This window comes from Ips typographus, linkage group LG11, assembly GCF_016097725.1.
Source record: "Ips typographus isolate SLU linkage group LG11, UJ_Ityp_2.0, whole genome shotgun sequence".
Classification (NCBI taxonomy): Eukaryota; Metazoa; Arthropoda; class Insecta; order Coleoptera; family Curculionidae; genus Ips; species Ips typographus.
In genome coordinates, this window is record NC_138432.1 from 4395872 (window position 1) to 4411158 (window position 15287).

At 35.3% G+C, this 15287-nt stretch overlaps 2 protein-coding genes across 2 annotated transcripts; both read right to left on the reverse strand.

Moving 5' to 3' along the window:
* Window positions 1-1418: 1418 nt before the first annotated feature.
* On the reverse strand, window positions 1419-6080 carry LOC145735914 (ferritin, heavy subunit-like). The gene is given in 6 exon segments (XM_081990056.1): window positions 1419-2062; window positions 2892-3013; window positions 3016-3106; window positions 3109-3117; window positions 5514-5584; window positions 5587-6080. Coding segments are annotated over 6 exon segments (510 nt in total). The 5' UTR covers window positions 5621-6080; the 3' UTR covers window positions 1419-1879.
* Window positions 6081-9234: 3154 nt separating this feature from the next.
* On the reverse strand, window positions 9235-14077 carry LOC145735913 (soma ferritin-like). The gene is given in 7 exon segments (XM_081990055.1): window positions 9235-9381; window positions 9384-9426; window positions 9487-9543; window positions 9545-9574; window positions 10835-10991; window positions 13508-13664; window positions 13716-14077. Coding segments are annotated over 7 exon segments (858 nt in total). The 5' UTR covers window positions 13999-14077; the 3' UTR covers window positions 9235-9250.
* Between the last annotated feature and the right edge of the window lie 1210 nt (window positions 14078-15287).

Genomic DNA, 15287 nt, shown 5'->3' on the forward strand with positions numbered 1-15287 from the left:
TTAAATGGGTGTAAACGCAGTCCACTGGTAGAAAAGTCATTCTGAACATTTGTGGTGTAGTGAACATCTTTAAAAATGTCTGTAACTAACCTTTTTCGAGATACTTGACATTTTAAGAAAATCGTGTCATAATTTTTGAAAATTGATGGTGATTTGTGTCATAATTTTTTTGATCTCAAAATATTTGTCTGAAACTGCTCTTTCACATCTTGCTAACCGAAACATGATTGAACATATACAGGGTGTTCAAAAAACAAAATGAAAAACAGTTTAATTTTGACTGACATCATTATTTTGGAAATTTTGTATCTCCGCCATTTTTTGCTGTTTCAGCAACTGTAAAAAGTTCAAAATGTTCGTTTGGAATTGCTCTTTATCTTCGTGCTAATCGCGACGTAATTGAATATATACAGGGTGTTCAAAAAAACAAAAAGAAAAGAAAAAACGTTTAATTTGAAACCAACGCTCTGCCAGTTGTGACCGGTTCTGAGGGGGTGTAAACCTAGTCCACTGGGTGCAGAAAGTCATTTTGAATATTTTTGGTCTCCTGCAAAATTTTCGTTACTCTTACCGTTCCTGAGATATTCGACCTTTTTGGAATTTGCATTAGTATATTGAAAATTTCGTAATCTCCGTCAATTTTTGCGATTTCACCAACTGTAAAAAGCTAAAATGTTTGTCTGGAACTGTTCTTTCTCTTCGTGCTAATTGCAACATGATTGAACATATACAGGGTGTTCAAAAAACAACAAGAAAAACAGTTAAATTTTAAAGTAACGCTCTGCCAGTTGTGGCCACGTTTATCTGGTTGTAAACCTAATTCACTGGGTGCAGAATTCATTCTGGACATTTTTCGTATTCTGCAAAATTTCTGTGACTCTAACCGTTTCAGAGATATTCGACTTTTTCTACATTTTTTATTGAAACTTGAATCGAAATTTTGAAAATTTTGTATCTTCGCCATTTTTCGGATTTCAGCAACTGTAAAAAGCACAAAAAGTTGTCTTGGAGCGCTCTTTCACATCGTTTTGACCGCAACACGGTTCAGCATATACAGGGTGTTCAAAAAACAAAAAAGGAAAACCACTAACATTTAAGAAACGCTTTGGCAGTTGTGTGGCGTTTACCCGGTTCTAAGTGGGTGTAAATCTAGTCATTGGGTGCAGAAGTTGTTCTGAACAATTTTGATCTCTTGCAAATTTGCGTGACTCTAACCCGTTTCCGATATATTTGACTTGTTATATTTTGTCCTAAAAAATTGCATCAAAATTTTAATTTATTTCTGACGTCACAGCCACTTTTAAAAAGGATTATTTTCTCAGTTAATTATACTTTGTATGAAAATCTTGTAATAACATAACCCACAAAAAGAAAATAATATAAAATTATAATATTTTGTTTAACAAATAACAGAATCATCAAATCGAAAAATTTATTTTATCTTATTTAACAAAACTAGTTTTGAATATTCGTTATTTTCATATAATTGAATAGAATGCTACAACTAAATAATCTACAAAAATAGCTTATTGACATATACGTATAAATATGGTTTTAAAGCACTTTGTTTTCATATAATAAAAAATGCAATTATTAATTGACTAACTTACACATAAAGGTGTGGTAAAGGAAGCCGACAATAAGAAAACCGTGTAACGAACAGAGACACAAAATTGATAATTGCATGCGCGATTGCAAAGACAGAAAACCTAAAAAAAAGTCCAAGTAAACGACGATCTTGCTATCTACGATGTTGTAACGTTTCTCTGAATTTGTTTCCTGTCTTTGTCTCGCGCATGTAATTATCTATGTTTCTCTGTCAGTCACGCGGTTTTTCTTTTACCACAACCGTATAATACATTTAACAACAGTAATTCTATTAATGAAGTTTCTGATCAAACATGTACACTCCCAGTCCTTCTCCCACCCTTTTCAAATTAGTCACGTGATCGGCAATTTCTTTAATACTATCCACTTGCTCTTGAAGATAGTGAGTTTCAAGGAAATCGCACAAATGCACGTCCATGTGTCCTGATGCCACGCTGTGCAAGTTCAGTAAGCTCTGAAATAATACAGAAAAGGTATTATAAGAGGTAAAATATTGTATGAACTCAGAAGGTTGAAAGTGAGAGATTACACACGGTGCCAAAGCTGACCCTTGACACAAATAAGATTATTTTATCTAGTCAGACCTTCTTTCGGCCCATGACTCGTAAAATAACGTTTTACGCACAACTGGCTCTGTATAGAAAAGTAGCTTTTGTGAGCTTAGTAATAGATATTTGGTGTTACAAGAAGCTTAAGAGAACAAAATTACGCACGGGGCCAAAGTTAACCCTGACACGAAACAGAATGTTTTATTTGGTCAAGTGTACTAGACCTTCTTTTGGCTCACGTTACGTAAAATAACGTTTTACGCACAACTGGCTCTGTATAGAAAAGCAGCTTTTGTGAGCTTAGTAATAGATATTTGTGTTACAAGAACTAAGAGAACAAAATTACGCACGGAGCCAAAGTTAACACTGACACGAAGCAGAATGTTTTTATTTGGTCAAGTGTACTAGACCATCGTATAATACAGTTTTACGCACAACTGGATATGTAAAAGAAAATAGCTTTTGTAGGCTTAGTAATAGTTATTTACATATCAAGGGCTAAAAGAACAAGATAACGTATCATGCCTCGAATGAAGATTTAAAGACATAAAACCTCTTATTTGTGTCAAAGATCAGCTATGGCCTCGTGGGTAAGTCTTCTTTTTCAGTCCTCTATAAGAGAACAGGAGTTTCGCTCATGAAGCAGTTTACAAAGAGTTTAGTCTCCCAGTAAACTTTATGTAGCGTGAAAAGTACATTACAGAAACTACTTGTGCGTAAAATACTAGAACAAACCTCATTTACAGATTTCTCTAGCTCTAACGCTGCACTCATGGCTTCGAGGGCGGATCCCCATTCCTGTTTTCGGGTGGCTTCAATGTTGTGCAGCACAACTCGTCCACCACGTTGGTTCAATATTCCATAAGAAGTTCGGCGTGTCCTTGTTCTTCGGCTGCGGCATCTTTAAAAATACTTAAAATGCCTGGAAGGGCCACGTCGTCTCGTTGAAAAAATGGTACGCCTGCGCAAATGCAATCGATTATTATACAATAAAAATAAAAGTAATTTAGGATGGCGTCACAAAATGTCAAACGATGGTACTTTAAGTTTCCCTTCGAATATCAGGACTAACACAATTTTACCTTCTTGCGTTTCTGCTCTCTTAATACAAAATACTAGATTTAGTGTATCAGCAGTAACGAAAATGTAACTAACTAACTTCTTACGTTTCTGCTCTTCTAATACAAATACTTATTACCAGGATCACAGAAGTAAGTATAAATTATTCTCCTAACAACTGCTTACATTTTTCCAAAATTTCGTTTCATCACTCGAATAAGGAAGAAAAAAGAAGTTCAGTTGCAACACCCTGGTATAGCAATAATAGCACAATTGTAGGTACCATCCTGTATACATACGTAATCCTGCACTTTACATTAATTTACGGCTATTTCTGTCTCATTCCTATTAAGTACAATAACAGCTATTAAATTAGACTATATTGTCTGCTGTGCTCTGCAAAAAGTAAATTAACTGCAATATTACAATGCCAAATCTATTGACTGAATTACGTGCATATTGCAATCAATCCGGGGTTGAGAAACAATTTATAGGAAAAATTTGTAGCTAGTTTAATTCTCTACCAAAATCTTAAAGAGACATTTTGTCCTTAAGAGCCTCGGAAGGGAGATATTTGCTTAGGAATGTTTAGTAAGTGCTAAGTGTCTGAATGTCTACTTCGATCCTCGTAACCTCGGTTACATGACAAAATTCAGCGAAATGTTAAGGGACAAACATTATAGGAAATTTAAATTTCTACGAAAGCCTAAGAGGGGTATTTTTCCCTCAAGGGCGCCAGAAGGGAGTTATTTGCTTAGAAATGTTTAGTAAGTGCTAAGTGTCTGAATGTCTACTTAGAGAACTTCAATCCATCGTAACTCGGTCACATGGCAAAATTCAGGGGAATGTTAAAGGACAAAAGCTGCCTAAATACCTCCAGGTTAATATTAGAAAAAATATGTAATGGTGTCATTTGCCAAAAATGGCATTTTTAAGACTGCCACGTCCTAAAAACTGTCAAAATTGACATAATTTCAAGGTCATCTCCGAAACGGTGCAGGTTAGAGCAAAATGGACGTCAGATTCGTGTTTCCCAAGTTAAAGTTAGTTAAAAAAGGTCACTTTGGTAAAGCAAAATCCAATATGGCCGCGGTTAGTTAGTAGGCCCAAAAATTCCTAATTTGAGCTAAATTGTAGTGCACTTTTCCAGATAATCGTGAATAACTCGCTTATTGAAACATTCCTTATAAACTCACCATATAACAAAAGAATGCTAATAAATGAGGCTATCACGTGACGTGGAGCGGACAAGGCTAAGTTGCCACGTTTGGCCGCTAGAGGGCGTCAAATTTAATTTTTGTTTTTATAGTTTTTGATCAATATCTCAGGAACGTTTAAAGTTAGAGATTTGAAATTTTACCACAAACGTACTTCGATGGGATGTAACTTTTATAATCTCTATACTTTTTCTGTACAAGGCACCGTTTGACCTTGGAAAATTAAATACCAAAATTTTAAAAAAAACTTGAAGGGTTGGGCATTCGACTTTGTGGAAAAATTTTGATTTTTTTAAAATTAACTTTACTGCCTAAATGTTTTCAGATGATTAATACAAAAATGACGTGATGTGTCATTTGTCAAAATGTCTTTTTTTAAGGTTGCCACGCCTTAAAAAGTGTCACACTTGTCATAACTTTGAATTTTCAAAATTAACTCGGTCGCATGGTAAAATTCAGGGAAATTTTAAGGAACAAAAATTGTAGGGAATTTAATTCTCTATCAAAAACCTTTGAGAGACATTTGTTCTTAAGGGCCTCAGAAGAGAGATATTTGGTTAAGAATGTTTAGTTAGTGCAAAGTGCTTGAATGTCTACTTACGGAAATTCCATCGTAACTCGATCACAGGGCAAAACTCAGGAAAATGTTAAAAACAAAAATTGTAAGAATTTAATTTTCTACAAAAACTTAGAGGGACATTTTGCCCTCAAAGGGCCCCAGAAGAGAGTTTTAGTAATTGCGACTGCACTGACTGCAATATATTGCCTTGTTTACTTGCATCGTTCAATCAATATTCTTTTACGGCGCATTTCAATTTGGCTGGCTTATAACACATTACTCATTTGTCTGCGGGTTATTAACTTTATGGCACGCTATCAATGAACAAATTCAATTACTTTTATTAAAGTTAAGCAATTGTTTACTAGCACAAGGAAATTGTCACTTTTTCACTGTGTGATTCATTTAAGTACTGTATTAATAACCTTAAAATTACCGGCTAATTTAATTAGGTTAATTAAATATATCGGTTATTTATTTTGAAAAACTTCCAGTTAGTCGTATATAATTAGAGAGACTTACCATAGCTAAATATGTGTAGCTGGCTGACAATTCCACGTTAATTTGTTTGTTAATGGCATCCTCGCAGTCTTATGGAAATTTTGTCGCACCTGGGAATGTCCCGTCATAATGAAATGCTACTGAAAGTCAATAATTTAAAAATCGAGTTTTCACGTAGCTGAAACGACTGAAACTGAAAACAGCACTGAAAGCTCTCTCGAACCTCTTTGGTGAGTGGAATTGCGCAACGTCGACCAAATTTGCAACCCAGCGCCGGATCTGGTTTATACAGGGTGTCGCTAAAATATGCTATCATCTAATCTGTGTAATTTTGAAGCAATACGCTAATTATTAAAAAAATATTTACAAAAAAATAAATTATACTTTTGAGACGTTATATTTTAAGTTGTGTTAGACAACAGTCATATTTAAACATCAAAAACATTGTGGTAAGAATTATTCAGCACATTTTAGGTACACCCTGTATAGTGCTCTTGGAACTACCGTGCGTTGTAAACAAATATGTATGGTACAGGGTGTCCCGATAAATTGTTGCATTCTGCTTTTGTGTTATGTTATTCTGGCCACTGTATTTTTTTATTAGTCCAAGCAAATTAACTTTTTTTTAAGCAAAAAAATGGTGAACAGGATAAGGAGATGGTCAAGGAGGTTATAATAAACGAAAAAAAAATTAAAAAATGATTGAGCTGGGGTTGGAAAGAGTAAATAGGGGTTGACATCTTATTATGGCAATTTTCAGCACACCTTGACGTCCTACAGAAAAGTAAATAATAGGAAAGTTGTAGATATTGAAAAAATGTGTACAACTTTTATTCTGGTCACTTTTTGCATAACCTCAAAATTTCTGAGAAAAATGCCAAAAAGCATTCAACTTCCATAATCACAGTTTTAAGGACAGTCCTCACCTATAAAACCGATTTGTAGTGACCGGATCACATTTTTAAGCATATTTTGGAATCTTTATTAAATTATCTATCCCATAACCTAAAATAAGAGTAAAATAGTCGGTACAGTCAGGAAAAACAACGCTGTCAAACTTTCAACTGCCAAAAACACAGTTTTAAGGACAGTCTACGACAAAATCATCTATAAACCAATTTGTAGTGACCGATCACCTTTTTAAGCACATTTTTAAAATTATCATTAAATTTTCTATTAAAAAAAAACAAACAAAAAATTGGTTCACTTCAAGAAGAAGAGTCTAAGTTTAAAACTGTAAAAATAACGGATTAAATACCAGTCTGCGCCAAAATCGCCTGTAAAACTCACATGTAGTGCCCGGATCGCATTTTAAGCACATTTTTGGAATTCTCATTAAATTTCCTATCCGATAATCTAAAAAAAACACTAAAAAAATTGGGTACAGGTCCGGCAGAAAAGCGCTGTCAAAATTTGAACTGTCAGACACAGAGTTTTAAGGACAGTTTGCGACCAAAATTGCCCGTAAAACCCACTTATAGTATCAGGATCAAATTTTTCATCACATTTTGGAATCCTCATTAAATTTTCTATCCAATAACTTAAAAAACCGTAAAATAGTCAGTACAGTCAGGAAAAAAAGCGCTGTCAAACTTTCAACTGCCAGAAACACAGTTTTAAAGACAGTCTGCGATAAAATCGTCTATAAAACCCACTTGTAGTATCCGGATCACATTTTTAAGTATATTTTTGGAATCTTCATTAAATTTCCTATGCATAACCTAAAAAAAAAATATTAAAAAATTTTGTACAGTCTGGGAGCAAGTCAAAATTTAAACAGTAAAAATGTCGGTTTAAAGAACAGTCTGCGACGAAATCGCCTGTAAAACCGATTTGTAGTCACCGTATCACATTTTTAGGCATATTTTTGAAATCCTCAAGTAAATTTCCTATCCAATAACCTAGAAAAATAGTAAAATAGTTGGTACAGTCAGGAAGAGTTTTCTTTAGAAATTATGTTAGAAAATTGATTTCCATAAAAGTTATATAGGTATTTTGCATGATCTACAATGTTAGTTTAACATATTTTTGTAAAACATCACTTGTCCCAAAAATTCAAAAAAAAAAATAATTGGCTCAAATGTTATACCAAAAACAAAAAAAAAATAGAAAAAAAATTAATATCTCAATAAAGGAAATACAGTTTATTTTGTATTTTTTTTGCGTAGAATGGGATTAATTAATGCAATCAGCTTTTAAAACAATGTTTGAATTTACACTGATTTATGAAAAATTTATTTAAAAAATCCAATTTTGCAAAAGTAAGTTCTTAATTTTTTCAAATTTTGTCAAGGCGCAATTCGCCTGAACTATGTATCAATATAAAATTTAAATAACATAATATTATGGATTTTTCTATTGTAACCACAACTGATACTAATAACAATAATTCTTGCATTTGCAACAACAAAACCGAAGCCATAATATTTACTCAGCTTTTATGATCTTGTCCAAAAAACAACGACGTTCTTAATTGGAATAATCGTTACTGGACGTAATTTTGTGTGATAAAACTGTTATAAATTGCATTGTTGAGCCTTTCAGGGTTTGGAAATGTGTACATAGCATTATAATTAGCTTGATAGTCAAATTTATGGACATTCACGTCAATTTTCAAAGATTCCAAGTGAATCAGTGAGTTTTCTAAGTCAATTTTGGGTCTTTAATGGTTTGGAAATGTGTACAGAGCATTGAAATTGGTTTGATAGTCAAATTTATGGACTTTCAAGACAATTTTCACACTTCCCAAGTGAATCAGTGAGTTTCAAAGTCAATTTTAAGTCTTTCAAGGTTTAGAAACGTTTACACAGCAGGTAAATTGGCTGGATAATCAAATTAATATCAATAATAAAGTAGTAATCAAACAAAGCGAGGGTCTGCCAGAGGGACTGAAGCAAATACTGTATGCTAAACTCGGCGCCATAGAGATTTGCTCCAGGGACAGACAGTGAGGCCGCTATTCGGGCTCTCTTCAGGTAGCTTTGTGTCAAAGGCGCTCCTGGGTTGTCATGAAGTTCTTAACACTCTTGGAGATTGGATTTCGGGTCATTCCGACTTCATAGAAATTGCCAAAGCCGACGAATTTACTAAGCTGTTTTTGGAGGCGGCTTTCATCGTCCCAGAACCGCCACGCAGCCTGCACATGGTGAAGCAAAGAGAAGAGTTGGTCACGTCCGACTTATGGCTGAGAACTGCAGGGTTGGCTTACTCCAAGAAGTTCATGCGAGAGTTCTCCAAAAAAAAAACAACAATCTCCTGCAACGTAGGAACCATACCTGAGGGCAGTGACGGAGCTGTACTAATCGGTCACTGTCACCTAAGGGCTCACTTGTACTAGATAGGCCTGGCGAAGAAGCTGGTGTATGGAAGACGACGAATCGATGCATCTACTTTGCCGCTGTCTTGTTCTGGCCAACTCTAGATTCTCCATATTGGACGGGATGATGTACGAGCGAAAGACTAGATATCTTCTCATCCAGAGCAGTTATTCGTTTCCTCCTCAGGAGTCGAGAATTCTGAATGAGCTACAACTTATGTGTGAGCCACTATAAACCTACAGTTGCGGTAAAAGGCAAAATATGCTCACTCACCAAGTGTTTGCACGCATTTCTAAAAAGAGCTAGTTGACTGAACCAAAGTTTTTTACTGTTATCTTGATTTTACTAATTTCTTTACGTTCTTTTTTAAATATAATCAACATGCTCTAATCAAATTTTACGTGTAGCAAAGAAGGAATCCAATATACGAATTTTCAGTTTTTATTTATACACTTTATCAGTCGTCTCCTCTGGCAAGTTACTAACGAACATTAGATTATCTTTTTTGCTTTTTACGAAAGACTGGAACAGGTGCTGATCGAACAGAAACTCTCCTACCGCATTATTAACCATTTGGATCTGGCCAGTAACCTGCTCAACGTCTGAATAGATTTGTTCTAGAAACAGTATGTAATTTGTTTAATTTCTATGTTTTAAAACCAAGTTATTAATATTACCTGTTCTTCTAGGAAATCACCAGATATAAAGTCTGCCAACTGGTGATCGCAGTGTTTTCTCCGACAAATCAACCAGCTCCTCCAATTTCTAGAAATGTTGATTAAGCTCCATTAGAGCGAGCAGAGCGTTTCTGACGTCACAATGACGTAATTTGGCAAAACCATAATTTGACCAACTGTCAAATTACGTCATTGTGACGTCAAAAAGGCTCTGCTCGCTCTATGAGATGTACAGAGTCACATTGACATTTGACACTATGATGAAAGGTCACTTATACAGGGTGATTGTTTATATTTTACTATGGTACAGTACGGACAGTTTAAATTAGCAAACTTGCTTGCTGTATTTGTCAATTTTGACACATGTCTTATTTTAAATGTTTTTTTTTGTTGAGGTTATGTTGGGCGTTTTACAAAAAATATTTACCAAACGTTGATTTTTATTGCTTTTTTCCGTCAATTTGATTGAACTTTTACGTTACATTTTTAATTGATACTAAAAATGACAGTTTCAATGTCAATAAAATCGCCAGTTTAGAAATTTAACTGTTTTTTAACATTCTGACTTTGAAAATTGCTTAGAATGACTGCAAGTGGTCCAGTAAGTCAATTTTCATGACATTATTGACATTCAACTGTTGCAACTGCAACGTTTTGACTTTGAAATATGACTGGAATGACTGCAAATGGTTCAGTAAGTCAATTTTCATAAAATTTTACTGTTTTTCAACATTTTGACGGTGAAAATTGACTAGAATAACTGCAAATGATCCAGTAAGTCAATTTCCATGAAATTTTACTGTTCTTCAACGTTTTGTCCTTGAAAATTGACTTGAATGACTGCAAATGATCCAGTAAGTTAATTTTCATAAAATTTGACTGTTTTTAAACGTTTTGACTTTGAAAATTAACTAGAATGACTGCAAATAGTTCAATAAGTTAATTTCCATGAAATTTGACTGATCTTCAACGTTTTGTCTTTGAAAATTTATTAGAATGACTGCAAATGATTGTAATAGTGAATTGTATTTTCCAATACAAAAAAATCTATATTTTTCGAAAAGTAACCAACTAACCTCACTAAAATATTTGCTAATAATCAGAATAAAGAGATCTTCAGATTGAGCAAAACAAATTACAGGGTGTACCATTTAAAATAACCAAATTTGTCAAACGTTTGACAATGATTGACATACGTCAAAATTGTATCTGGCGTTGTATCAGGAAAGATACAGCAACTTTGCTGATTTAAACTGTGAGAAAAATTATCCTGTATTTTGCAAAGTACCGAATGAGTCAAACTGTTTATTTTGTAATACACCCTGTAGCCGAAAAAATCGATACAAACCTCCTTAACTTCCGACTCTAGTTGTATCGCAGTTGCAAATGTGTTAGTCACGTTTTTCCATTCGCGGTTATCTGGTGGTTTAACCATTGGGACTCGAACATGACCTCCGCGCATCAAAATGTAATTTAAGAAAATTATAGCGTGCTCGTGTTCTTCCCTAAGAACAATTAGAACAATCTAGTAAAATCCCATTAAATCATGTGGTTGGTCCAATTAATTTTTTTGGTCCAAAAGTATGTCATGATTAAATCCCGAGGAGCAAAGCGACATAAATCTCTCTCACAAACAGCTGAACTACGACGTTCTAGAACCTAAACAATGTAATATAAGGGGTAAGACGAAATGAATTAAGTTTATACGGAGTAACACAAAAAGTCAATTTCGTAACACTGCCTCCTTCTAAAATTGATCGTCCCGATGAACACATAGACCAGCTTTGGGTAGTCGGAAAGGTGGAAGACTATTCAAGTAAACGACTTTCATTTTTACTCGAAGTCCTTGCTGTATTCTGTGGCCGCCATTTCTTATTCGCTTCTCGACGTTGTATGGTCCCTTCTTCTGTAACTTGGCCAATTTTCCTTCCTAACGAACAGGAGTAACCAGTTTGGATTCCGCTGCTACCGGTTCCAAAGCATCTGCTTTGTCAACGATTTCTTCCAAACTTGTTCTTTCGTCGAACTTGTTCAGTGGTCCTTTTCACAGGTACTCCTATGTCGTTGTCTCGACGATGATGAGTATGCAATATTTTCTGTGTCCTCTTCTGCATGGCGCTTTATTTTCAGCCATGTTAAGCCGCTTGCAGCCTTCTCGACAAGGTCTTGCCTCCATGGCTCTAGAGCTGGACACGTTAGTTCCTTGCAATGTAACCTTTATTGTTGTCTATTCGACCATCTTCACACTAAACTCGTCTCGATTAGTCTTGATGACGCTATTCTCCAAATCCACATGAAATTTATGTTCCTTCCTAAGATCCAGACCCATTAGTACGTCATCGGTTATATAGAAAGATTGCAAGAACTTTTGTTCTTACAAAAAGAGCAAAACAAAAACTAATGATGACACACAAATCGCGAGATTTCAGAGATCAGTTAGGCTCTCCCCCAGCTGGTGGCATACTTCACCACGTACCAGCCGATGTTATGACGTAGAGTACGAGACAAAACCACAAACACATATTGTCACAGATAGGAAGATCACCCACTATAATCGTACCTTCTTCTTCTTCTTTCTTTCTAATATGGGTTTCCATATAGGTAGGCTAATGCCTGTTTTGTCCTATTATGGACGTTGATGTCCAGCACTCTTTTCAGCGTTTGGAGGTTTGTTTTTGCGATTTTTACAAGTCTGTTGTCTTCCATTCTATTTACGTGTTTATTCCACTATTTTCTTTTCTTACCCACCTTCCTATGTCTTGTATCTTGCTCCGTTGTCTAAGGTCTTCGCTTCTGCTCTCTTCGCTTCTGATTCATTTGAACTGATTTACTTGTTCTACAATTTTCCGGTCCATCTCCAGTTTGCATCTTGTTGACTCTTTTGATGATACGAGACATTCGGTTTTGTCTGTGTTAATGACCAGATTTAATTCCTCTGCTGACTCATTAAAGGAGTGAAGTAATCTCTGAAGGTCGTTTCTAGAATCCGCAATGAGCACCGCATCATCTGCGTAGCAGACAACATTGAAGTAAGTGTTCCCCCTTTGTATCCTGCTCTTTTAGGTAGATCTCCGACAATTTTGTCCATAATCATGTTGAATATAAATGGGCTAAGAGAGTCATCTTGTCTTATTCCTGTGTACTGGTTCACTTCCTTTTCTCGCATTATTTCAATGATGTCCGCCAATCGCACCCTATCGAAAACTTTAGTCATGTCGACAAAGCCCATATAAGCTGGTTTATTGAACTCTACAGATTTTTCTGTTATTTGCTTCACAATGAAGATGGTAGACATGTTTTTTTTCGAAAACCTTGCTGTTCTTCGCGATTTGTAACTAACCAAGTCCTAGTGAAGGCTTGGAGGATGCTGTGGAGAAGCGTTATTCCACGATAACTGTCCAGGATTGTTTTCAGGCCCTTTTAAATATAGGTATCGTTATGCTGCTTTTCCATTCATTTGATACTTTTTGTTCAATTATGATGTTTCTGAAGAGAGTTCTTACGAGAAAAACGATTGTTTCCCTTCTTTACTGTACTCCACATTTCTTTTAGCTCCTTTCGGAACATCTGTTGCCTGTACTCCGATGCACAGATTCTTACTTCTTACCGTTTGATAAAATTATTTTAATTCTCTACCAAAATCTTATAGAAACATTTTGCCCTTAAGTGCCTCAGAAGGGAGATACTTAAGAATGTTGTAGTGAGCGCAAATAAGCGTCTGAATGTCTACTTACGGAAATTAAATCCCCCGTAACTCGGCCGGATGGCCAAATTCAGGAAATGTTAAAGAACACAAATTGTAGGGAATTTAATTCTCTACCAAAACCTTAGAAAGACATTTTGTCCTTAAGGGCATCAGAAGGGAGATATTTCTTTAGGAATGTTTAATGAGCGTAATGTATCTGATGGTTCACTTACTGAACTTCAATCCCTTGTAACTCGGCCACGTAGCAAAATTCAGGGAAATGTTAAGTAAGAGAAATTGTAGGGAATTTTCTACCAAAATAAATAATGAACTTACTGATGCATCATCATGAAAAATCCTTGACATCCCGGTAAGGCCACTTCGCTTCTACCATAATAACTGGCCATAGATAGATAGGCAAAAGAAGCGTTGAATTCCATCTCAATTTGGTCGTTTAAGGCTGCTTCCACCTCTTTATGAAACTTATGACGACCTGCTCGTGTTTACTTATTAAATTCTAATATCGTTTAGGTAACTTTCCTACCTGGAAAATCCTTGTTGTCACTGGATTTCTTGCTATCTTTCTCGCATTCTTCGCTCGATTTTTGTTTCACCAAAGTCTCGTAAGTGCTTGCGTTGTAAAACGGTTTGCATCCGTTGTAGAATTGAGCCAAATTAATCTTGTAGACCACACTTGCCGAACTTTTTCTACAGTGTCGATTTTCGCTAAAGTGTCTCTTCAACACGCTATTTCCCAGTAGTTTGGTGTGTTTGAGACGAGGAACGAAAACGTCGAATAAGTAACGGAAAAACAAGGAAACGGACATAATTTTGAATTTTCTTTGATTACGATCATTTGAAAATTATTGATTGTTTGACACTTACAACCTAAAAACTGTTTGACTGACATGCAAATTGCCTACTTTATATACAGGGTGTCCCTGAGAATTTAGTTGTTATACAGGTGTGGTAAAGGAAGAAACGACGAAAGCCGTGCAACAAACAGAGAGAGACAATGATAATTGCATGCGCCAGACAAAGTCAGAAAACTTTAAAAAAGGTCACCTTTGCTGCGAATGTCAAACGCTTCTCGCTCCGTTATTTAAGGAGTTACAAACAAGTGTAAATAAGGGAAGTTGTAGGAAATTTCATTCTCTACAAGATTGTGTTAAGGTATGTTGACCCTTAAGGGCCTCTAAAAGGAGTTACAAGGCAAAAAGTGACAGGGAGCACCAAACTGAACTCCTCGACCGTATGAATGATGAAATGAACAAACACATTTATAATTAAGTATTGTGTACCCCTCTATTTTGATGTTTTGGCAACACTGCACTAATATAAGTGACAAGTTTGACATTCCAAGTGATTGATTCGGCAACGTTGCCTTGGTCACACTTGGACGTAAACAAATGTTGACCAAAGTGGTTACGATCGAAAATTACAATAATAACAAACATTATAGGTTCTCTAGTATCAAACCTAACTTAACTAATGTTTTGACAGGTGTAATTGACGTTTGGCAGGTTCAAACCGTTAGTTTGACAGGTCTATTTTCAGAATTATCTTTTTTGCGCCCTTGCGTTTGCTCGAGTGTCACAATAACATTTTAATGACAGATTAAAGCCTTTTATTAATGTGACAAGTTTGACAAGTAAATGTCAAGATTAGGTCACCCTTCCAAACGTCAAAACTACAATTATAAACGTATAAAGTATAAGAATTAAATGCTGTTTGGCTGGTAGCAAAATATTCATACAAATGACATTTTATACTTCTATAAGCTGGATTTTTATTGATGCGCTGTATGTTACAACAGTCTAACCACTGTCTTGATTAGGACAATACTTGACAGACAAATCGAGTGCTCGTTCAGTAAGTATCGAGAAACCGTAACAATACCTTTTCTTACTCCTGCGATTCTGGTAATAAATCCAATTTATACCGAAAATAGAGTATTTTGTATTAGGAGAGCAGAAACAAGGTAAGAAGGTAAATTTTCATTACTCCTGATATTCAAACACATATTTAAAATACCTTTTTCTACTCATGTCATCCTGGTAATACAGTGTTTTGTATTAGAACAGCAGAAACGCAAGAAGTTAAAATTTGGTTACTC